This window comes from Oncorhynchus mykiss, chromosome 12 (assembly GCF_013265735.2).
Source record: "Oncorhynchus mykiss isolate Arlee chromosome 12, USDA_OmykA_1.1, whole genome shotgun sequence".
NCBI lineage: Eukaryota > Metazoa > Chordata > Actinopteri > Salmoniformes > Salmonidae > Oncorhynchus > Oncorhynchus mykiss.
In genome coordinates, this window is record NC_048576.1 from 26,025,148 (window position 1) to 26,051,638 (window position 26,491).

The 26,491-nt window shown below is 40.2% G+C and overlaps 1 protein-coding gene across 2 annotated transcripts in view; it reads left to right on the forward strand.

Moving 5' to 3' along the window:
• Nucleotides 1-25,209, forward strand: part of rnf128a (ring finger protein 128a) — a 31,373-nt gene extending 6,164 nt beyond the window's left edge. The window contains exons 1-7 of one of the 2 annotated variants that reach the window (XM_021623185.2): nt 11,404-11,991; nt 16,902-17,149; nt 20,687-20,758; nt 22,426-22,508; nt 22,641-22,737; nt 22,934-23,123; nt 23,652-25,209. In XM_021623185.2, the coding sequence (XP_021478860.2) occupies nt 11,568-11,991; nt 16,902-17,149; nt 20,687-20,758; nt 22,426-22,508; nt 22,641-22,737; nt 22,934-23,123; nt 23,652-23,761 (1,224 nt within the window). In that variant the 5' untranslated portion in view covers nt 11,404-11,567 and the 3' untranslated portion in view covers nt 23,762-25,209. Of the gene's footprint in view, nt 1-11,403; nt 11,992-16,901; nt 17,150-20,686; nt 20,759-22,425; nt 22,509-22,640; nt 22,738-22,933; nt 23,124-23,651 lie in introns of those variants that run through there. The other variant, XM_021623184.2, reaches the window with a different exon arrangement.
• The last annotated feature ends 1,282 nt before the right edge of the window (nt 25,210-26,491 follow it).

Consider the following 26,491-nt stretch of genomic DNA (forward strand, 5'->3'; position numbering starts at 1 on the left):
AGTTTCTCACACGACTGGCCTATCTGGGTGATGTTTTTTCTCTCCTGAATGATCTGAATCTAGGATTACAGGCACTCTCCACAACTATATTTAATGTGCGAGACAAAATTGAGGCTATGATTAAGAAGTTGCAGCTCTTTTCTGTCTGCATTAACAAGGACAACACACCATGATGGCATGATTTTTTTGTGTGCAAATGAACAAGCTTACGGACAATGTCAAATGTGATAACGAAGCACCGGAGAGAGCTGGGTGCGCAATTATGCAAATGAACAAGCTTACGGACAATGTCAAATGTGATAACGAAGCACCGGAGAGAGCTGGGTGCGCAATTATGCAGGTACTTTTCCGAAATGGACGACACAAACAACTGGATTAGTTTTCCCTTTCATGCCCTGCCTCCAGTCCACTTACAAGAGAGCCTCATCGAAACTGCATCCTTTCAAGCACACCCTTTTCCTTAACCTGTGGTGAGTTATTCACAATTTTTGATGAACAAATAAGGTTTTATATGTAAGGTTGCTAAATAAAGAGCAAAATGATTGATTACTATAATATTGTTATTTGTGCCCTGGTCCTATAAGAGCTTTTTGTCACGTCCCACAAGCCGGGTTGTGACAAAAACTCACACTCATTCTTATGTTTAATAAATGTATCGTACAGTATGTGTATGGCAGGCTTACAATGATGTTTGGGAACCACTGGTCTACGCCCATTCAGCATCGTTCACACCCTCTTCAGCCTAAACCCCACCAATTTCTTTAAGGATTCATACGTGAGGCCATGTGCTAAACAGAGTGAGTACGGTAGTGTAATAAACAACCAAAGATTTCAAGACTAAAGACTGTTTTATAATACGTCTACATTATACACAAGTCTGTAGACAGTCGCAGAGACATCTATTGTTGTCTGTTATCAAACTTGTCATGATCATTATAAAAAAGTATAAACCCAAATACGACAGACTGCATGACATCAGCAGCCTGGTGGTCCATAATAGCTTTAATGTTGTATTTTAACACCAATAAACCCATCCGTTTAAAAATGAATTTAGTATATGTCAATCTAGCAAACCAGGCAACTAAAAGTAACTTTCTAAACAATGTTTTGGTTCGTTTCTTGCTTGTTAGCTAGCAAACGTTAGCTCGCTAGGTAGTTCAAATAATAACAATATCATAGCTGACAAAGTTTTAACTTCAGCATATTTTTATTGATTATTACAGGAAAATTAACTCACAACAATAGTATTATTTAAAAGTTAATGGCAAGCAAATTACAAAATATAGCTAACGATTGTGAGTGTGACAAAATAAAAGCAGGGCATTCTACCCAAGAATTTTTCTTTCTGAGATACAAATAATATTACTACACAGATCATACAAGTAACGTTAGCTAGCGAACCAGCCAGTGAATGTTAGCTAACAGTACACTTTAAATTCCAATGAAAACGACTTTGACAAAATTAGAAAATTATAATATCTGAAAATGTAGCTAGCTAGCTAGCTAACAGCACACTTTAAATTCCAATGAAAACGACTTTGACAAAATTAGAAAATTATAATATCTGAAAATGTAGCTAGCTAGACACTCTTACCCATATACATGGCTGAACGCTTCTCTCTCTCTGTCACGGATGCCATGGCTGCCTTTAGTTTGAAGATGTAATCCGGAGACAGGTGTTTTATACAACAGTGTTCTCTTTTCGACTCACTCTGCATATTTGCAATCAAACAGCATTATTTTCTCCATCTCCTTAACTATCATACTCTGCTTCGACCGGGCATTGCACTGATTTCAAAACTAGGTCAACTTCTTCCGTGACAACAACACTGTTGATCGCTGTTTTAGAAGACTCTACAACGTCTGGTTCAATGAAAATATTTCTACCTAAAATCAGGGATTGCCACATCATCGGATTAAGTTGTTGAAAGTGGAGAGCATTAGCATCACTTTTGCAGTTCTTCGTGATATCTTTCAAAAAAGCCACATTAGAAATGATTACCTAGACATACTGAGCAGCTCATGTTATAGACAGAAGCATGGCAGACCAATCCAAACTCATGTCTCAGCATGTCTAGCCCATCCATTATCTCAGCCAATCATGCCTAGCGGGAATGTTCCTGTCTTTTTCCGTGGCTAAACCAACTAGCCTCGTAATTTAACGATTACATTTGTATTTACAGATGGCATACACGTTTGTTATTAAGGCACATGAAAGTTCACATGTTCCAGAAGGCATCTGGAAAAAATTATTTTGATCAAAAATAAAAGTTTACATTCAAATGCCTCTCCTGGGAAGTAGTGACGTGCGACATACGACCAATTTACTGAAACGAGTCCCAAATATGGTTGTAGTGTAAAAAGTATTAGTAGTATAAAAAAAAATTCAAGCACGCTAACCAGTGGCGGTCTGGACGTTTAAAAGTAGTTTGGGTGTTGGTAGCTTTTACGGTTTTGGCGCTACAGGTGGCAGCCAATAATAATAAAATATTTTAAATAACATTTAGGTTGTGCTTTGCTTTTCATGAGTGCATTGTGAAGTTTAATTTAATACAAAAATAAAGCGAACTGGATGGAAAATGTCTTAAATCTTCAACATAGAAATGCTATGAAAAATAATTTACAGATACTCATTGCAAATTATGGAGTAATTGATTCACCAAATTATAGTATGAATGAGGAAGCTAAATATTTTAAGCAAATGTCTCCTCCATTTCCACTGAATGATAACAGTAAGGATTTTTTCCCTAGTAATAATGTAAAATTAACAAATTGTACAGAAATACCTGTGTGAAGGCCAACTTACAGAGTAGGAACTTCAAGGCAATTCAATTATTTCAGTCTGGAAAAGGGCTTGATTGCATACCAGTAGAGGTACAGTACCAGTCAAAGGTTTGGACACACCTATTCAGGGGGTTTTCTTTATTTTTTACTATTTTCTACATTGTAGAATAATAGTGAAGACATAATTATGAAATAGCACACATGAAATCATATAGTAACCCCCAAAAAAGTGTTAAACAAATCAAATTATATTTTATATTTGAGATTCTTCAAATAGCCACCATGAATGCATTTCAATTAACAGGTGTGCCTTGTTAAAAGTTAATTTGTGGAATTTCTTTCCTTCTTAAAGCGTTTGAGACAATCAGTTGTGTTGTCACAAGGTATGGGTGGTATACATATATATAGCCCTATTTGGTAAAAGACCAAGTTCATATTATGTCAAGAACAGCTCAAATAGGCAAAAATAAATGACAGGCCATCATTACTTTAAGACATGAAGGTCAGTCAATACGGGAAATTTCAATAACATTTTCAATAAACTAAAGTTTCTTCAAGTGCAGTCGTAAAAACTATCCAGCTCTATGATGAAACCGGCTTTCATGAGGACCGCCACAGGAAAAGAAGTCCCAGAGTTACCTCTACTGCAGAGGATAAGGTCATTAGATTTACCAGCCTCAGAAATTGCAGCCCAAATAAATGCTTCAGAGTTCAAGTAACAGACTCACCTCAACATCAACTGTTCAGAGGAGACATTGTGAATCCCGCCAAATAGTCACATTTCTGCAAAGAAACCACTAAAGGATACCAATAAGAAGAAGAGACTTGCTTGCGCCAAGATACACGAGCAATGGACATTAGACATGGACATTAGATCATTAGATCAGTGTCTTTGTGAGATGTGGTGTGGTTGAACGGATGATCTCAGCATGTGTACTCCGAACCGTAAAGCATGGAGGAGAAGGTGTTATGGTGTGGAGGTGCTTTGCTCGTGATACGGTCTGTGATTTATTTAAAATTCAATGCACACTTAACCAGCATGGCTACCACAGCATTCTGCAGCGATACTCGATCCCATCAGGTTTGGGTTTAGTGGGACTATCGTTTGTTTTTCAACAGGACAATGACCCAACACACCTCCAGGCTGTGTACGGGCTATTTTACCAAGGAGAGTGATGGAGTGCTGCATCAGATGACCTGGCCTTCACAATCCCCGACCTCAACCAAATTGAGATGGTTTGGGACGAGTCGGATCGCATAGTGAAGGAAAAGCAGCCAACAAGTGCTCAACATATGTGGGAACTCCTTCAAAACTGTTGGAAAAGCATTCCAGAAGAAGCTGGTTGAGAGAATGCCAAGAGTGTGCTAAGGTGTTATCAAGGCAACGGGTGGCTATTTGAAGAATCTCAAAGATATTTAGATTTTTTTAAAACACTTTTGGTAACTACAGGATTCCAAATGTGTTATTTCATAGTTTTGATGTCTTCACTATTATTCTACAATGGAGAAAATATTAAAAATGAAGAAAAACTCTTGAATGAGTAAATGTGTGCAAACTTTTGACTGGTACTGTAATATCTATATATATATATATTATATATATTTGTTTTTTAAATATTTTTTTTAAAACAAAAGTAGTGCACTGAAATAGCAAAATAGTAATAGTAAAAATAAAGACAAACTCTTGAATGAGTAGGTGTTCTAAAACTTTTGACCGGTGGTGTACCTAACTCTTTCTCAACGCTACGGCATTAGATAGTCGGATAGGGTGTAAATGAGCCCCTGTGGTTTCATCAAACACTATCACAACTTTTCACTCCGACACATCATTACTCTTGCTTCCTACCTTGGCCCTTTTTATGCTTACTTTATTAGTTGGTCCACTGCTTTCTGTATCATGGTCTGTCTTCTTCCTATGTCTTTCCACTACTGACAGGTGGCAACCCGTTTTGAGCCCCACCTGTTTAGCTAAAAATGTTATTGTATGTTATTTTGCCATTAATTCATGTCGCATATCAGTTTGCAAACAATGTAAAGACGAATGTATTGAATGAATAAAGACACATACAAACATGGTCTCTTTCTTGCTTTCTTGAGTAAGGCAGCTTCAAAATGCAGGTGTTTCAGCCTAGCTCAGCGCTTTCTGTGGTGAAGGGGCAGCCAGTGGAAAATAGAGTGTAGGCGTTGGTAATCTTCTCTAGTTGTGCAGTGATTGGCTCTGGTGTTCTGTAACTGATTGGGGACACTACGTCACCTCAGAATCTACAGGGAGAGCTAGGCAATTCAAGCCCCATTGGGTGCTGTCATAAATTTACATGAGAAGTGCCCATCCAAGAAGGCCACAACTAAAATGAGATCAAATAAAATAAAACAATAAAATCATATTTTATTTGTCACATGCGCCGAATACAACAGGTGTAGGTAGACCTTACAGTGAAATGCTTACTTACAAGCCCTTAACCAACAATGCAGTTAATAAAAATAAGTGTTCAAGTATTTACTCAAATAAACATAAGTAAAAAATAATTAAATACTAAATTAAAATAAAGAAAAATAGAAAAATAACATAATTAAGGAGCAACAATAAAATAACAGTAGCGAGGCTATATACAGGGGGTACCGGTACAGAGTCAGAGTCGAGGGAATTGACGTAATATGTACATGTAGGTAGAGGTAAAGTGACTATGCATGGATAATAAACAGAGTAGCAGCAGTGTAAAAATGTGAGTGGGGGGGATGCAAATAGTCCAGGTAGCCATTTGATTAGCTGTTCAGGAGTCTTATGGCTTGGGGGTAGGAGCTGTTAAGAAGCTTTTTGGACCTAGACTTGGCGGTCCGGTACCTCTTGCCGTGCGGTAGCAGAGAGAACAGTCTATGACTAGGGTGGCTGGAGTCTTTGACAATTTTTTGGGCCTTCCTCTGACACCGCCTGTTATGGAGGTCCTAGATGGCAGGAAGTTTGGCCCCTGTCATGTACTGGAGAGACTCCTTCCCCTCTGGGAGACTGTCAAACATGATGACAACACCACCCCAACGGGTGTTGCTGGGCAGCTTCAATGTGGTGCTCTTATGAGGTAGATTGCTGCTATAACTTGATGACGCTTCACATACCTAACCATTTCCTTAGCTCTCTTGTAGAGTGTATCCATTGTTTTCAGTGCCATGATGTCCTTGAGGAGCAGAGTCAATGCATGAGCAGCACAGCCAGTGGGTGTGATGTGAGGGTAGGACTCCTCCACTTTAGACCAAGCAGCCTTCATGTTCGCAGCATTGTCTGTCACCAGTGCAAATACCTTCTGTGGTCCACGGTCATTGATGACGGCCTTCAGCTCATCTGCAATGTAGAGACCGGTGTGTCTGTTGTCTCTTGTGTCTGTGCTCTTGTAGAATACTGGTTGAGGGGCGGAGATGATGTAGTTAATTATTCCTTGCCCATGAACATTTGACCACCCATCAGAGATGATTGCAATACAGTCTGCTTTCTCTAGGATTTGCTTATCCTTCACTTGAATTCTGTTGAACTCTGCATCCAGCGAATGAGTAGATAAAGCATGTCTGGCTGGAGGGATGTATGCTGGGCGAAAAACATTCAGAAATCTCTTCCAATACACATTGCCTGTGAGCATCAGAGGTGAACCAGTTGCATACAGAGTTCGTGCAAGACATTCATCAGCATTTCTCTGACTACGTTCCTCAATTGAGTAAAAAAAAACTTCTGATTCAAGGAGAACCATGAGCTGTTGCTATTGATAAGGTGTCTGATTCAACATTTTCACCTCGAATAGAAGTAGAGGGACTTTTGTCAGAGGTTGCTTGTTGTGAGCACTGAGGCAACTTTATGCACTTGGCCAGATGATTCTGCATCGTTGTTGCATTCTTCAAATATGTTTTGGCACAGTATTTGCAAATGTACACAGCATTTCCTTTTACATTAGCTGCAGTGAAATGTCTCCACACATCAGATAGTGCCGTGGCATTTTCCTCTAAAGATTAGAAAACAATTGTCAAAAAAAACCTAAATACAATTCCATGTACAGATAAATAGTTAAGTAGTTAGATTAAACAACTCCCTTGTAAGATACATGTTTTAAAATGAAACATGTATGGAAACAGGTAAATTAACACTCCTCAGTTAGCAGGATCAAGCAAGCTAAAACCCACATGGTAGCAAAACTAACTAGCAGAAATTGTTAACAAGTTAGAAATTATTTAAACACACTTTGCTGTAGGCTACTATGTATTAGTTAACATGTCATAAAATATATTCACCCCACCCTGTATTGTAATCAAAACTTACCAGAAAGCATGTAGTCCTTGTCTCAGACAGTGTAGTAGTTTGGGCTCAATAGCATCTCATTAGTGTGCAAGATCTTGAGAATCAGCTCTACATGTGATGGAAGAATGCACTCGCTGCACATGTGATGGAAGAATGCATTGTGTATGCAGAGGGTTGCAATTCCAATGAATTGGGAATAGTTTCACCAAAATATGCCACAAGACCTAGAATTGCCTTATGTGTATCCCACAAAAAAAGTTCACTGTTATAAGCTAACTTTTTTGATGAATTTAAGCAAAATTCCCAAAATTCCAAGCTTAACTTCCCATGGAAAATGTCCATCCCCTTTGCAACCCTAGTTGTTACCTACCTTTACCACCTGGGGGCAGCCCGTCAGGAAGTCCAGGATCCAGTTGCAGAGGGAGGTGTTTAGTCCCAGGGTCGTTAGCTTAGGGATGAGCTTTGAGGGCACTATGGAGTTGAATGCTGAGCTGTAGCCAATGAATAGCATTCTCACGAAGGTATTCTTTCTGTCCAGGTGGGAAAGGGCAGTGTGGAGTGCTATAGATATTGCATCTTCTGTGGATCTTTTGGGGCGATATGCAAATTGGAGTGGGTCTAGGGTTTCTGGGATAATGGTGTTGATGTGAGCCATGACCAGCCTTTCAAAGCAGTTCATGGCTGCAGACGTGAGTGCTACGGGTTGGTAGTCATTTAGGCAGGTTACCTTAGTGGTCTTGGGCACAGGCACTATTATGGTCTGCTTAAAACCTGTTGGCATTACAGACTCGGTTAGGGACAGGTTGAAAATGTCAGTAAAGACACTTGCCAGTAGGTCAGCCCATGCTCGGAGTACACGTCCTGGTAATCCACCTGGCCTAGTGAATGTTGACCTGTTTTTAAAGGTCTTATTCACATCTGCTACGGAGAGCGTGATCACACAGTCATCTGAGCTGATGCTCTCATGCATGCTTCAGTTTTTCTTGCCTTGAAGCAGAGAAGTTATTTAGCTCATCTGGTAGGCTAATTGTCACTGGTCAGCTTTGTAGTCCGTAATAGTCCTGCCACATCCGACGAGTAGCCGGTGTAGTACGATTCAATCTTAGTCCTGTATTGATGCTTTGCCACTTTGAAGGTTCGTCGGAGGGCATAGCGGGATTTCTTATAAGCTTCCGGGTTAGAGTCCCGCCCCTTGAAAGCAGCAGCTCTACCCTTTAGCTCAGTGTGGATGTTGCCTGTAATCCATGGCTTCTGGATGGGGTATGTACGTACGGTCGCTGTGGGGATGACATCATCAATGCACTTGTTGATGAAGCCGGTGACTGTGGTGTACTCCTCAATGCCATCGGAAGAATCCTGGAACATATTCCAGTCTGTGCTAGCATAACAGTCCTGTAGCTTAGCATCTGCGTCATCTGACCACTTCCTTACTGAGCGAGTCACTGATACTTCCTGTTATATCTACCTTAGCTTTGATTGGACTGATCATGTCAACATCATACTTTCAGAATCTTAGCTCGGCAAGCAGTCATCATCATGAATCATGTTGACAATCTGCTGGCAAATCCTTCTCATATGTCATATGAAGAGAAATCATAGATAAAACGTGTCGGTGCTCAGCGGCCATTGGACGTAAACATTTCACAAGTCAGAAATTCTACTTTAAAATGTTTTTATTTTTTATTTATATACTTTTTTATTTAACCTTTATTTAACTAGGCAAGTCAGTTAATAACAAATTCTTATTTACAATGACGGCCTACCCCGGGCCAAACCCAGACGACGCTGGGCCAATTGTGCGCCGCCACATGGGACTCCCAATCACGGCCGGATGTGATACAACCTGGATCGAACCAGGTACTGCAGTGATGCCTCTTGTACAGAGATGCAGTATGTTAGACCACTACGCCACTCGGGAGCCCAACGAATGGTTTGGTAGGAATCAGTGGCTAACGGCAAACGTCGCAAAGCAATCACTATTTTGCTTCCCCTGCCTGCTATTCAGTGGATAGGGTATGTGGTCCAAGTCTGGGTTTAAGGATTTAAAACATTTGTCTGAAAGGGTCTCTTTTTTCCAAGCTTAAAAGGATAAACATTCACACGGAACACCATGGGACAGTAAAGGTTGAATACATTGGCCATGCTGTCAATCCAGCATGACTTCTGCCGCTTTCAAAACAACTGGAAACTAAAAACTCAGAATTCAGTGAGTTCAGAAAAACTCAAAAAAAAACGAGGCTGACTGGGAAAATAATTTTGAACGGTCATCCAACTCGGAAACTCGGGCCTCTTTCTAGAGCTCCGACCGGAAGATCACTGACGTCATGATTCAACCTTATTTTTTTCCGAGTTTCCAATTGTCTTGAAAGCACCATAAATCCAGAGAATGCCAGACTTTGATGACAGAATTTGCCCTCAAGAAAGACCGCCGCACCACCTTCCTGTTCAAGTGAGCACAGCACAAGGTGAGTCCAAAAATGTCTTGTATGCTGCTGCATAAATTATGTAATATGCCAGGGAGATATGTATACTGTAGCTAATAAAGTAATATTAAGTGTACGTTGTGTAGTAAGCTGTTAGTAGCTCACCCTAATAATTTGGTCTATTTTCCCATCTTAATTTTGCTTACTGCTCTGACTTGGTGGTGCACATGTAGCCTATAGCCTGTTTTAGAGAAATGTCATCATCGAATATTGTAAGAGCTTTCATTGTCTGCTTATATGCCCCCTTTATTTATCCTAGGTTTCTGACTTGGTGTACAGGGAGAATACTGTAAGAACAGCCCATGTTCTGAATTCTGTCGCTGTACATTTCAAAAGTGCTGAACAAATACTACGACTATGTCGGTCCTAGCTCGCTGTCTTAATCAAAATTATGGATTGCCTCTTATCCACTCGTCGTCCCCTTATGCCATAGTTTGTACATCTCAATTGTCAGTAGAAACCAAATTTGTTTAAACAAGTCATCCATATCAGCAATGTTTTTTTTAAAGGCAGTAAATGAGTCTGAATGAACTGTTTTGCTGCCAAACAAGGCTCTGCTGATAACCAGGTGTAGCAGTGATAAGGATTCATCCCATGGTGCTGAAAATAAATCTCTGCTGTTGGGACAGCTTTATGTAGTTCCTAAATAGTTTGTGGTCCCCGTTGTAGTGCAATTAATGTATTGTTTAGTTTTGTATACTGGCTTTGCTGGTATGCATTAAAAAACCTTTTTCGGGAGTTTACCCAACCAAGATGTACATGCTAAAATTTATACTGGATCGACTACTCACACGAATCCTCTTAGGATCCCTCCCCCTTGACCCATCTTCTACTTTCTTCACTGCCTCAGCATATGATGACACCCTCTGCACTATAGCGTTAGACCCATGCCTCGGAGCGCCTCTGGTGTCAAACATAACATCCCTAATATGGCACTACTTTAACTAAAATGAAAAACAAAAAGGCAATTAAAACTTGTTGTATAATTAATGAATATGATTTGTTTGTTTAGGATTCCTGGCAATGTAAATGTTTGTATGTATGCTTGTTTGCATGTGACTATTCCTCTTGTTTGTTGATATTTGTTAATAAAAATAATAAAAAATAAAACATAACATCCCTCCCTACCTGTTTGCCCCTCCCACCTATCTGTTTCACGTCTCAGGTAGGCCTAACCCGCGAAAGTCAGCATGGACAGAATACAATAATGGACTAATATTTGCCATATGCTAATAATTATCACGTGCCAACGGCCAGTGCCATGTTGAATATTGTACTCCTGTAGATCTGAAAGAATTGGATAGTTAAACTTGCCAGCCAACCAGAAAAGCAAGACGAAGCAATTCAGGCATTTTTGAAAGTCATTACAAACAAAAAAAATGTATTTTTCAGGCAGTAGGTATTTATAATTAAATGTTGAGTGAAGCCTTATAGTTAGTAATGTAATGACATCAATTATTTGGCAATCATCATTTATTCGAAAACACAGTTTCCATCATAATTTGTCGCAATTAAGAAAGTTCGACCAAATAAACATGCACTCCTGTCGAACGAATAAAAATGTTGTCGATCTTAAGAACATATCTCCTTTCTGTCGTTTCATTACACATCTCACAATGTTTATTTTTTTGTTTTTTGTCGAATAAACGTGGGTCAATGGAAACCTGCCTATTATTGCACTGTTCAATCAATTACTGTCCTTTCATCAACATAGGCTACGGCCTAGCCTAACATCAGCAAATTTGCAAGCATTTTATCGTTAACATTGTTATTTCGCCGTAAATAACCATCGAGGTTTGGTTTAAATGTGTGCTTCTCCTTTAAGCATGAAGATGGGAGTGTACTACTCAATTTGACCTCGACGTAGAGGACTGTAAGACTTCAAACTAGTTCACCTGTCAGCGGGGTCTGACATTATATTCCTAGTTACACTGCAACTTAAAAAAATAAAAATAAACCTCATACCTTTTATCGACTGTTGAACGCGGAAAGGCACTATAGAAACCCACGTCGTAAACAGGATTATGGAACCTTTAGCGAAACGGTATCTATTGTCATGGCTGTTTGTGGCTTCAAGTCTTCAGGTGACGAGTTTGCATTTTGCGGATGCGACTTACATATGTACAGCCTACCTGAATGTGTCGTTTATTGATTCTGTAAACAACGAAACCGTATGGCGACAAGAGGAAAGCGGACTATATGGACAACAATCTCCTAAAGTCACAGTGATGGGCGACGTGTATTTACCTGATCCGATTTACAGTTGCGAAAGTAATACTTTTTATGATGTACCCAGTGGGTCAAAGGGCTGGATCGCCTTAATTCAACGCGGCCAACTATGTTCTTTTTCAGAGAAGATCAATGTTGCGGCCAGTAAAGGAGCTATTGCTGCTGTAATTTTTAATGATCTTGGTACAGACAATCGAGTCATCCAAATGTCGCACCCAGGTATGTAGCCTACATCAACATTGGCAACTATTAGCCCATAGACGTTATTAACTACCTTGAGCGTCTTCACGAAGGTTCCTTTATCCGGTGGAGTTTTGTTATTAAGAGCCCCGACACTCGTTCTGGAAGTTAAAATGCATCGCTTGCGGTACGGTTTTGGAAACATATGGACTATCTTTCATATAAGCGATACATAATAATACAAACAAAAGGTTAAATGACTAATCACATTTTTATAGGGTTAATGTTCCACCCTGTCATATCTCAGTTTACAGCGCTTGTTTACGTAAAACAGGCGGAAAACAGAGCTCACCTGTGCTAATTACCTAGCATGATCTAACACCTGTGTGTAAGGGTAACTGGGGAGGAAGTGTAGTTCGTCAGCTTTGTGTATGGATCTGTGCAAACATGTTAGTGTACCTTTTTTAACTTGTTATTTCTCGCTGATATCTTGTGACATCACAAGCGATTGTTATTAACGTTTTTAAACGACAGAGCGTCGGAATTGTAGTTAGCATGGTCCCACTGAATCGGTGTTTAACTGACAACTCTTAAATATGCACTATGCAAAAATCGCTCCGCATTATCCTGGTTGCTAAAATTATAATTGTCACAAACGGATTTACAAAAAATGCAAGTGTAGTGTAGAGAATCATTGTACCATCTAAACCGCTGTGAAATATTTTTTATAGACAAAAATATTGTAATTTCAGCTGTTTAAAGCTGGTGTACAAAACCGAAAGTACAAGACGAAAAAACGAAACTTAAGAACGGGAAGCATATAAATATCGCATATAGAACATATCTACAGCTTCTTTTAACTTACTTGCAATTAGAATGAAACGTTATATAACTCACTATTCTATGTGAATATGATCCAGTCACCCAAAAAGTTAAATATTGCAGAATGCTTTGTTTATGCCTTGGGTTCTGGAGAACAACTCTACATGTGTTCCACTTCATTCACTCTACTTTTTAATTTTTTTAAAATGAAACGATCTCATAGCCTAATGGTCAAGACAAGTTGGTTGATTTTAGATTTGAACTGAAACCGCAATTAACCTTGTAATATTTAGTCCCTATGAACTGTACAGTGACTCTGCTAATTTAGGGAATACGGACAACATTTATGAAATGTTGTTTCTGTTTGGATGAGTCACATGGTTGTCAGAAACGAGGGGCCTCTGTTCTAGTGTGATAAGTAAGGTTTGAAGTCAACTGTGTGTAAACATCTAAATAGTACTGTACTCAGAATTATAATTAAATTCTAGTGAAGTACTTGTTAACCTAAAAAAAGTAAGAAATATTCCAAGTTGACATTGTTGGCTAAAACAATTGAGTCTTGTTCAACGTCGCTCATCTGTGCTTGACTGGTGTAAGCTTTATGCACCAGTTGTCATTTCCAATTTAGATAATTTTCATTGTGTTGAATCCAACTAGAAATTAACATTAAGTCCTAACACTTGCTGAGATGGACTGGATGACAACCTGTGTAATGGATCATTCTATTGTTTAAAACTCTGAAGATATGTGCTTTCACAGAGAACAATACACATTGACACTAATATTCCATAACAAGTGGAGTTTGTCTACACATGAGGATCCGGACAAGAAAATCATCACGAAATCGTCTGGGAAAACCCTAACCGTGTGACCTAGTAACTCATAAGTACCACCATCTAAAGATAGGAGACTCACGAACACTGCTCTACGACATCCGCAAGCTTGAGGAAGTCGTCTGAACTCTGTCACGGATGTCCTCATTTCTCACAAAACTGACCCTCTAGACCAAACCGTTGGAGCTACAAACTCATGTCACCAATATCAAAAGGGAAGACTCACAAACACGAAGGTGTCTGTTCTGCTCTATGATGCAGACGAAAGTAACCCAGTACCGGGCTGTAAAAATTGCAGGAGGTTCATATGGGGTAAAATGTGCCACAAATTACATGACCAAACATGGTTCTAAAATATGTATTTCTTTCCCCCTGAGTTTTCTTATCTCATGGATATAGAACAGACACTTCAAAACCTTATCCTAATTTTACATATTTTTTATTTAACCTTTATTTAACTTGTGATTCATTAAAAAAAAAAAAAAATTGAAGGCCAAATTGAAATGTTTCATCGAATACATTTTATATACACTGCTCAAAAAAATAAAGGGAACACTTAAACAACACAATGTAACTCCAAGTCAATCACACTTCTGTGAAATCAAACTGTCCACTTAGGAAGCAACACTGATTGACAATAAATTGCACATGCTGTTGTGCAAATGGAATAGACAACAGGTGAAAATTATAGGCAATTAGCAAGACACTCCCAATAAAGGAGTGGTTCTGCAGGTGGTAACCACAGACCACTTCACTTCTCAGTTCCTATGCTTCCTGGCTGATGTTTTGGTCACTTTTGAATGCTGGCGGTGCTTTCACTCTAGTGGTAGGAGTCTACAACCCACACAAATGGCTCAGGTAGTGCAGCTCATCCAGGATGGCACATCAATGCGAGATGTGGCAAGAAGGTTTGCTGTGTCTGTCAGCGTAGTGTCCAGAGCATGGAGGCGCTACCAGGAGACAGGCCAGTACATCAGGAGACGTGGAGGAGGCCGTAGGAGGGCAACAACCCAGCAGCAGGACCGCTACCTCCGCCTTTGTGCAAGGAGGAGCACTGCCAGAGCCCTGCAAAATGACCTCCAGCAGGCCACAAATGTGCATGTGTCTGCTCAAATGGTCAGAAACAGACTCCATGAGGGTGGTATGAGGGCCCGACGTCCACAGGTGGGGGTTGTGCTTACAGCCCAACACCGTGCAGGACGTTTGGCATTTGCCAGAGAACACCAAGATTGGCAAATTCGCCACTGGCGCCCTGTGCTCTTCACAGATGAAAGCAGGTTCACACTGAGCACGTGACAGAGTCTGGAGACGCTGTGGAGAACGTTCTGCTGCCTGCAACATCCTCCAGCATGACCGGTTTGGCGGTGGGTCAGTCATGGTGTGGGGTGGCATTTCTTTGGGGGTCCGCACAGCCCTCCATGTGCTCGCCAGAGGTAGCCTGACTGCCATTAGGTACCGAGATGAGATCCTCAGACCCCTTGTGAGACCATTTGTTGGTGCGGTTGGCCCTGGGTTCCTCCTAATGCAAGACAATGCTAGACCTCATGTGGCTGGAGTGTGTCAGCAGTTCCTGCAAGAGGAAGGCATTGATGCTATGGACTGGCCCGCCCATTCACCAGACCTGAATCCAATTGAGCACATCTGGGACATCATGTCTCGCTCCATCCACCAACGCCACGTTGCACCACAGACTGTCCAGGAGTTGGCGGATGCTTTAGTCCAGGTCTGGGAGGAGATCCCTCAGGAGACCTTCCGCCACCTCATCAGGAGCATGCCCAGGCGTTGTAGAGAGGTCATACAGGCACGTGGAGGCCACACACACACTACTGAGCCTAATTTTGACTTGTTTTAAGGACATTACATCAAAGTTGGATCAGCCTGTAGTGTAGTTTTCCACTTTAATTTTGAGTGTCACTCCAAATCCAGACCTCCATGGGTTGATACATTTGATTTCCATTGATCATTTGTGTGATTGTGTTGTCAGCACATTCAACTATGTAAAGAAAAAAGTATTTAATAAGAATATTTCATTCAGATCTAGGATGTGTTATTTTAGTGTTCCCTTTTTATTTTTTTGAGCAGTGTATATACACACACACAGTTGAAGTCGGAAGTTTATATACACTTAGGTAGGAGTCATTAACTTGTTTTTCAACCACTCCACAAACTTATTGTTAACAAACTATAGTTTGGCAAGTCGGTTAGGACATCTACTTTGTCCATGACAAGTAATTTTTCCAACAATTGTTTACAGACAGATTATTTCACTTATAATTAATTCACTATCACAATTCCAGTGGGTCAGAAGTTTACATACACTAAGTTGACTGTGCCTTTAAACAGCAGAAATTATGTCAGGGCTTTAGAAGTTTCTAAAGCACCTTCAGTGCCTCTTTGCTTGAATCATGGGAAAATCAAAAGAAATCAGCCAAGACCACAGAAAATAAATTGTAGACCTCCACAAGTCTGGTTCATCCTTGGGAGCAATTTCCAAACGCCTGAAGGTACAACGTTCATCTATACAAACAATAGTACGCAAATATAAACACCATGGCACCACGCAGCCGTCATATCGCTCAGGAAGGAGACGTGTTCTGTCTCCTAGAGATGAATGTACTTTGGTGCGATCAATCCCAGAACAACAGCAAAGGACCCTGTGAAGATGCTGGAGGAAACGGGTACAAAAGTACCTATATCCACAGTAAAATTAGTCCTATATCGACATAACCTGAAAGGCCACTCAGCAAGGTAGAAGCCACTGCTCCAAAACCACCATAAAAAAGCCAGACTACGGTTTGCAACTGCACATGGGGACAAAGCTTGTACTTTTTGGAGAATTGTCCTCTGGTCTGACAATTCAAAAATAGAACTGTTTGGCCATAATGACCATTGTTATGTTTGGAGGAAAAAGGGAGAGGCAAGTTAAACAATTCACCCAAGTTAAACAATTTAAAGGCAATGCTACCAAATACTTAGTGTATGTTGTCATTGGCTCAATGACTGGAAGTCAATGGGAACAGCTAGCATGTCATTGCGCTAGAAGCAATGCACCCCCCACCATTGCCACCACTGCTGGAGGAAAAAAACTATGGGAAACACGGATACTTTGCAATAGATATGTTTTGACATTAAATTACACCATATTCATACATTGCTCGTTAAATATTTTTGATAGACACATTAGGCCTATAGTGAAATTCAGTTGAGGGCACTTGGGGGCATATTTAAGGCCCAGCCTGTATGTGTGAGGATAGTGTGATGTTTCCTCATACTTTGTTTTCCCCCTGGTTACAGGAACAGAAGGTATGGTTGCTATCATGATTGGTCACCGACGGGGCATGGAGATTGTTGAGCTAATCAGGCAAGGGATTCCGGTCTCGATGACTATTGAAGTGGGTAAGCAGCATGGTCCCTGGATGAGCCACTACTCGGTCTTCTTTGTCTCCATCTCCTTCTTCGTGGTAACAGCAGCCACTGTGGGCTACTTCATCTTCTACTCAGCTCGCCGCCTCAACAGCGTTCGTCTACAAAACCGCAAACAGGTCAGTCTCCAGTCTCTCGAACAATGATGACAATTATTTACCCTGAATTATATATGCAGGGCTCCCTTATGAAAGAGACCCTGGTCTCAATGGTTACTCTCTTTATTTTAAATAAAGGTCAAATCAAACAATTCAGTGGTTTGTGATGAAACAGAATACTGCAGCACTATCACCTTTTGATCTGTAGAACAATATGACTGGGGAAATTCCACTGGAAACAGTTGTTTTCCTTTCCTGCGTCAAACATGCCTTCTCTTATGTGTGTGTTTCAACGAACCTGAAACATTATGGAACACTTAGTTGGGCTACACAGTTTGGGGTGTGTCAGCATTCCTCAGCAATACAGAGGGAGTCAGGCGAAACTAAAATAAAGAGAACATTTCCTGTTGAGTCAGTGTATGTAGAGGTGACTCATATATATATATATATTACTGTTAATCACTTGATTGTTGCATGACACGGATCCAGCCAACCAGAGAACCCCTGGACAGCAATGTATCTTATTATAATATTTTATGTTGTTTTCCTGTTTTCTGCCTTTGGGATCTTGTGCTTTAGCTTCTTTCTGAAATCTGTGTTGGGATAGAGCGGCAGTGAGTTTCCCTTCTAAAAGGCATGGTAGGAGTCCTGACCTGTACTGGTTTTCTTTCACATGGTGACAAGATCCCACCTTGTGTTTTGTCTTTTACAGTTCTTTGCCCTTACAGCTTTGCACACGTTCTTTGTCTGCAGGTGTCTGTCCCAAGCAGCTTGTTTATTTGTCTCTTTATATTCTTTTAACACAAGAACCCTGAAGGAAAAAGGAAAAGTTTCTTTGTCCAAAGGTTTTGTCAGATTGTATTCACTGAGTGTAACTGAACTGTCAGGCTTATATGGTGGAGAAAAGTTTACTATGGGAAGAATGCTCAGTTCTACTCAATGGTAGCGTTTCCAAAAAACCTTTGAACCTGCTGCTGCGCAACAAGTATTTCTACTTCATCTGATTGGATCTGGGCTGTTATGCAAGGTAAAACCACTCACGTGAACAGGCCCATGATTTTCAAAGTTACAGTACTTTTCTCAGCACCGTTTCCTCCTGCATATAGGGGGTAACCTTGACTTTGAAGACTGACTGGTCTCAAGTGCTTGCTTGCAGGCTCTGTTTACTTATTAGCAGTGTACCACGTATTGTCCTTGCTTCATGATCACTCCCAGAAGCAGTGAAGCTGTGTGTTGTCTGAAGCACCCGGTGGTCTAAGGGGTGTCTGTTCACGTGGCTGATTATCCAATGCTTTCTGCAGGGAGGCTGGGTAGACAGACTGATACAGAGAAGTGTATTTTTGAGTGGGTAGCTGAGCAGTTAGAGCAGAGCTGACTTCGCCCACTGAGCTAGGACCTTATGCTCAGAGGGCACAGGGCACCATTGTTCAGGCCGTAATCATATGCAAAACTCCAGCTTCGTGCTTGCCCTGTGAACTAGAATGGCCGCAACTTTCCTCCCTCAAATCTACATATCGGTCAAGTGAACATGCAACAGTATTCACTTTAATATCTGCCCCTTTAAGGATTATGAAGAATGTTGTCAAGCATCGAAACCATCTGTGCCATGTTAGTCTTTGATATCCAAAACCAAACTCTTTCTATGCTGAACAAAAACACTTCCTGTTGTGAATATGTTGGCCCAGTGTTTCATCAGCTGAAATAAAAGATCTCAGAAATGTTCCATACTCACAAAAAACGTATTACTCTCATTTTGTGCACTAATTTGTTTACATCCCTGTTAGTGAGCATTTCTTATTTGCCAAGATAATCCATCCACCTGACAGGTGTGGCATATCAATAAGCTGATTAAACAGCATGATCATTACACAGGTACACCTTGTGCTAGGGACAATAAAAGTATTGTCACACAACACAATGCCAAAGATGTCTCAAGTTTTGAGGGAGTGTGCAATTGGCATGCTGACTGCAGGAATGTTCACCGGAGCTGTTGCCAGAGAATTGAATGTTAATTTCTCTACCATAAACTGCCACCAACATCATTTTAGAGAATTTAGCAGTATGTCCAACTGGCCTCACAACTGCAGACAACGTGTAACCACACCAGCCCAGGACCTCCACATCCGGCTTCTACACCTGGGGGATAGTCTGAGACCAGCCACCCGGACAGCTGATAAAACTGGGTTTGCACAACTGAAGAATTTTTGCCGAAACTGTCTCAGGGAAGCTCATCTGCGTGCTTGTCATCCTCACCAGGGTCTTGCCCGACTGCAGTTTGGCGTCATAACTAACTTAAGTGTGCAAATGCTCACCTCCGGCATGCCAGTGGCCATTGAAGAAGTGTGCTCTTCATGGATGGTTTTAACTGTGCAGGGGCAGATGGCAGACAGCGTTTTATGGTGTTGTGTGGGTGAGCGGTTTGCTGAGGTCAACGTTGTAAACAGAGTGCCCTGTGGTGGTGGGTTATGGTATGCGCAGGCATAAGCTGTATCACCCATTGAGCAGGTTTGGGATGCTCTGGATCGACATGTACTACATCGTGTTCCAGTTCCCGCAAATATCCAGCAACTTATTACAGCCATTGAAGAGGAGTGGGACAACATTCCACAGGCCACAATAAACAGCCTAATCAACTCTCTGCGAAGGAGATGTCGTACTGCATGAGGCAAATGTTGCTCACACCAGAAACTGACTGATTTTTGGGTCCATGTCCCTACTTTTTTTGTTTGTTTTGTATCTGTAACCAACAGATGCATATCTGTAGTCCCAGTTGTGAAATCTATATATTATGGGCCTAATGAATTGACTGATTTACTTATGAACTGTAACTCAGTATATTTTTGTTCAGTGTATATCACAGAAAACATCTACATAATGACATTTTCCAGAGAATCCTCAAAGCCAATATTGACCCTGACTCATCCTCTGTCTCCTAAATCCCCTTACATAACGTTGATTCTTCCTGTGTACAATTGTGCACATTTTGTCTTGTTGCCATGGGGAGGCTGCATGAGCACAGAGAGAGTAGTCTTTAATTGTGTATGTACAATATGTCCAAAGCATGATTTTATTCTATTTCCTAAATTATAGTTTTAGAATTGAATCTGTCAAGACTGTCCCTCCAGGATTATTTATGCCTAATACGAAAAGTCCCGGATCTACGTAAATCTGCTGTTTTGCCATCCTATATGCAAGCTGATGTAACGTTTCCAATACATGATCTCAGAGGAACGGCTTAATGACACAGGCAGGGGCTCCTCTAATGAACGCTCTGCTTCTCCCAGATCACCCATGCTCTCTAACATGACCTCGTCGCATACGGTTCTCCTGCTCCTTGTTATTTCAGTTGTTTCTGGTCACAGTATAGGAAATATTTTTATTTGTTTGCTTTGTTGTTGCATTCTAGTTATTACATAGTGATGTTTTTCAGTTGTCCACCCACGTAGTGGGTTGCTGAATGTGTTTGATTTAAATTAGTTGTCAGAGGAAGCAGATGAATGTCATTTAAACAGTAGCCTGCTCACGGTCTAATACTGAACACGTTCTTCTCTCCAACAGAAACGTCTCAAGGCAGATGCCAAGAAAGCCATTGGTCAGCTGCAAGTCCGGACTGTGAAACGGGGAGATGAGGTTAACATGTTTAAGTATAATACAGATGTGTTGATGGTTATTATGCATCACTGAGGATAATTTGAAAAATATGGTTGTTTCAAACTGGTAACATATGGCATACGCAATTCTTACTGATGTGTGTTGTATGGTTATTGTTCTGAGGACATGCAGAGTATTGTAAGCTTCTGTTTTAACCCATTACTCAGACTACTGCACATTTTAAACAATTTTACTTTGTTGGTCTACATATGGAGAAGTGACTGTCTTTGTTCCCCTAATGACCATCAGGTCCTAATGGCCTGGTACTCAGGGCTCTATTGTCCCTCTAACCACTCTGACATCACTGCAAAAATTGAACGAAAATCACATCAAACACTTATCAAAACAGTATCATCAACTCACCTCACTGCGATGATCAGTTTGAAACGGAGTGTAAAACATGGTCATTGTGGATGTTTTAAAGCCTAACACAACAAAATGGACAACGCTTTGTAAGGTGGTGATTCATAAAGAACACCCATATGCATATTGGAGCTTATGCATAGGCTTATGAGCCCAAGTTGTGCTGTTATCCAATACATAGCCCATTACAAATGGCAGGAAAAACACAATAAAACTGATTTAAGATGTCTTTGGCACATTGTTTAATTTTGGGAGTATAGGCTACACCAAATGTTAGTAATTGCCTATGAGTGTGGACTGTATTATTATCGATACTGGATGGACTGGTTACCTTATGTTAGGCTCCAAACTTTCTATCCATGAGTCTGGGAGAGAAGGTAAAGCCCTAGGCGAGGCTGTTGGTTCATTGATTGTGCAAGGCGGCTTACAATTATAGTGAATTTGTATATGATTTTGAATAGCCCAGTAATAGCTCCTCGAATAGTGTTTAACGTGTGGAGGGAAATAAGTGTTCTTGTATTTAGTTCTCTGCTGCGCCTATTACATCTATGCTATAAAACCAAGAATAGTTTGATGGCTGAAAATATTATCACTTGATGAGAACAGCTGTGCATCCTGAGGTAAGGAACGGAGCTAAAGCTTTTTTTTCTGACTTTCTCAAATCATCAATAGCCTATAGTCGCATCATTCAGCCCAAATGTTTTGATTTAAGGTTTGTATGATTCACAACTAAAGTTGCCAAGTAACTCTAAATATAGTATATAGGACCTGTTTCCAATTAATACTTTTATGCTCAACAGCACTTGTGCCGGAATATCCTTTATTTAATTCAGATAAATTCAATGATATACTTCTTACTATAAAATGATAAAATAATGGCAAGGGACTTACAAGCATATATTGTCAGCTAAATGAACAAGCCTACAGCCTATGGCATGGAGCATAGACAGAGACCAACATGCAGTAGATCAACTTATATTCTGTTCTTCTAAAATGTTCATATCTTAATGTTTCTTTAGACCCGGCTAAAATAAATAATGGATTTATTGTGAAGGTGTATATTAAACTGATTTATTAGACGTTTTAAATGTAGATGTTCCAAAGGCGCACATCAGTGGCTTGAATGCAGCTTGTATGTGTGAAAGGCCTGGAGATGCAAAACTTGTTAATGTTTAATTAACGGTAATTTACCGTGAGACCTGCAGTCTTTTGCATGACAACCAGCTGACAAAATGTCATGACAGCCCTAGTCACTACAATACATTTTTGAACATGTTTTTCAGGAGACTGGGCCTGATGCTGACACCTGTGCAGTGTGTATTGATGCTTACAAGTCTGGTGACGTGCTGACCATCCTCACCTGCAAGTAAGTGCCTAACTGCAGTGGCTCGTTGCTAGTTTAATATTGTCACATGGAGTACAGTAGTCATACCCCTGTCTGCTATTACAATTCCCTTAATTTTGTGACGTCATCATGATTCTTGTTTTTTGTTTCCAGTCATTTCTTCCACAAGACCTGCATTGAGCCCTGGCTATTGGAGCACAGGACATGCCCCATGTGTAAATGTGACATCCTCAAGGCCTTGGGAGTAGAGGTAGGCAACTGTATCTTGCATAATGTCCTCTGCATTACCCTGTACTTTGAAATAACCTTTGCCTGTCATTCACTGAAGTTATTGATTTAAATACTGTTGTAGATTAAACAATATTTACATTGCTAGTGCCATTGTCTAAGGAGAATATGAAACTTGTCAGTGATGCTAGTCAGTCCACCTGTATCCCCCTGAGTAGCAGCCGGAGGAGGAGCATCCCAGTCATCAAGTAACCATGCCTCCAGACATGAGGTCCTACCCTAGCATCCCCGTCCCAGATGACACCCGCAGTGAGACAGCCTCCTCAAGCTATGCCTCCTCAGGCTATGCCTCCGTACAGGGCACAGAGAAGCACAGCAGCCCAGCAGACGAGACCCACACATTTGAGAGTAAGACACAGCATTCACATTCGGAGGCAAATTATTTTGATGAAGTCTTATAACATCACATAAATAGCTTTGAGAGCTTTTTCTATAGACATAAGGGGGACTACTGTAGTTCAGTTGGCAGTGGTACTACTTTGTGCATGTTCTTTAGAAGATGCAGGCTTTTACATTACTGTGATAAAGCCGCAACCCTGCTCAAGACAGTGTGAATTTTGCTCCCATGGTTTTTAAATGCTAGTGGTTAGATATTCCCGTTAATTAATTTCAGATACTTTTTTTTGTCTAGTTCGTTTGATTGCTGCAAGTAGATATCAATGAGTCCACTACAAAGTCTATTCCTGTTCAAACAACCACTATTGTTACTGTCTGGTGCTGAAGTGCCTCTCAGTTTCCCTCCTCTTTAGCTTGCTTATCCATTGACCTCTATCAGCCATTGTGCCAAAATAAATATTGACCAGCAGGTTGGTTCTTGTACGGTTTGCTAGCAGCACTTATGAGGCTTGACTGACTGTAATCATGTTTGTGTTGCAGCGTTGGGGCACTATCCTGACCCTGGGTCAGTCCAGGTGGCCATCCAGCCCCATTATGACAACCTGGCCTTCGAGGGCGACTCACAAAACCAACTGGAACCCCGGACATGAACAGCATGCTCACTCCAAGCACTGGAGCATGGCTAATGGGACTTGCACCACAATCAATTACATTCAAAGATGTTTCCTGTGGTCATGAAGCAAGTGAAACCAGGAATGTGGGCCTGAGATTATTCATAGGAAAAGAGGCCTCAACCTACCTATGCATATCAGTTTAACATTAAATTGATGAGGCAATTCTTCGATGCACTTATCACTAAATTAGGAAATTGTAATGTTCACTCTTGTTCAAGTCCAGTTTAATTCCGATTGAATTTAATTGTACGTTTTAATGATTTATTTGATTACGTTTGAGGTTTAATTCCTTCAGTCAATGGATCAGTTAGTTACATATTTTAAAAATAATAATTATAGCTAATTTCACACCCACAGTTTACTGGGATTAGACTACTCTCCATGTGTCTGTTTTTAATTGGGTATTATAGGTGACAGTTCTCATGACAATGAAAGTTTGAGGTGATATGCAAATTCAGTTTCAAAGACCCTTACATTTAGAAACATACAATAATGCAGTAGTTAGTGTAAGGCATTTTCTGATAAGATTTACAGCTTTGAAAATTACTTTGACAGCAAGCACACTGCTATACAAAGCTCAGTTTTACCTATTGTATGTGTCTAAGCATAGGATGTTAGTGTCTCTACATACCTTGGTTTGCCTTGTCTAGCAGAGGAGCGCATAAGATTATGTGAGGAACATTCCAGTTTCGAAATATAGATTTGTCTCATTGTTGCTAATTGAATGTACATGTGAATTTGGTTTGCCACTTGTTTGAGGTAAATTCCAAAATGAGGGACTGCTTCCTCCTTCTGTATGCTTGCGACATTACAATTACTTAGGTGCCCTGGCACACACCCCTGCCCAGCACTTCCTGATCTGTACCTGTAGCTACATGTCTTTTTTTTTTTTGTCTTATGAGTTTGATGCATGTTAAGAGTAGTATTTTAACTTGGAAATACGGAGTCTTGGTATGGGAGTAAGAGCATCTATTTAAACCCCCTGGCTTCATGCAAATATTTGTACATGTTTCAGTAACTACCTGTGCTTTTTGGGTGTGTACCTTAAAATGATTCACCAGTGAAATATATATTCCATGCCATCCTACTTTAATAGAAAAATGCAATGAGTTCACTGTGTATTTTCAACTAGATTGTGCATACACTTCACATTAATTAGTTCATTTAATGTCAATACATGTCTCAGGTTTTAAACACAAAATTGGTCTTAACCTTGTTCAGCCTTTCCAGAGTAAATGTCTTAAGTATTTTTGCTTAAATAAGGGACAAAGGTTAATTTTATTTTACTCTTATGTGGGAAATGTACTAAACTGGTATATATTAATAAAATACTTATTGTAAATACATTTGTTTGATCAAAATATTGCTTAGTGCTAATTTGTTCATTTTGTTTGTAAAGGGGATTAAAAATGTTCTGATCTTCATTCACTAGTGATGCAATTAATTGTTAGAAAAGGCCATGCTCACCTCAGTTTGAGACCTCTGGAATTCTATGGAAAAAAAGTGAATTGGGAAAATGGGCAGGGAAGGGTAATGGCATTTTAGTGGTATTTGCCCTATAGGCTGTTAATACATTTTTCTAATTTTAATGCAAAAATGAGGGACATTATTAGTATTCATAGTGTCAGTCAATTATATCAGCTGCACTTCACCTTAGACTACATATTTGTCGGTGTTGTTTGAGACCACCTAAAGCGAGATGAATTCAAAACAAAGACAGGAGGAAATCGAGTCAAGACGAGTCCATTTCAAGACCATGATTGGAATTATTTGTCAAATCGCCACAATAAGAATTCAAAATGTCCAGTATTTGTGTTCATATTTCAGAACAACATGGATTCTTTGGACATTCAGAATAGGAAAACATTGCTTGCTGAGGGACAACAAAGACACTAAAAATTCTTACTAACCCAAACAGGAACAATGGGCCTTCTGGTACTTCAGAGAAGGGCTAAGGGTTTATAAAAAATCTATAATTAAATTATTTTTAATGACGTTCTGATTTAATCTCTTCCAATTTTGTTAAAAAGGTTTAACACTGAAGAGAAAATATCCAATCAAGATTTTTCATTGCTGGTCTCTGGGGAGATAAATCTAGCTAGCTAGGCCATCAGAAACTAGATAAAGGCATCTGCCATTCAACTTTATTAGTACAACATTTTAGAGTGACATTGGAATCAACCAATCATATTTTGACTTAATGGGTGGGACCGTTTTTACAAAAATTTATGGAAACTTCTGCCTTGAAGGCCAACAGGTAGCGCAATAGCGAGCATTAGTTTTCCCACGGTTTAGCTAGCTAGCTTTTGTTGTCGGCTAGTTTGCTGCAGTTGCAGTAGGCGTTATCAAATAGGATGTTGCTAATTTGTTAGCTTCTCCCTTTTCAAGAATACATTTCAACAAGAAGTTAAGTTTCAAATTATGATCATTTGGTGAGTGGAACTGTGTTTTTTATTGCAGCACGCTTGCTGTTAGCCATCTTTGAAAATAACTTGTGTGAAACGCTGCATTTAACGTGGAACTGACAGAGGCGACTCGTCATTCAGGCCTGTTTTGAATGTTATTTTGGCATTAATATGTCACATATCAGTTTGAAAACAATGTAAAAAAAAAAAGTATAATCATTGAGTTAATAACACCGCATACAAAAATGGTCTCCTTTTTGCTTTCTTGAGTAAGGCAGCTCCAAAATGTAGGTGTTTCAGC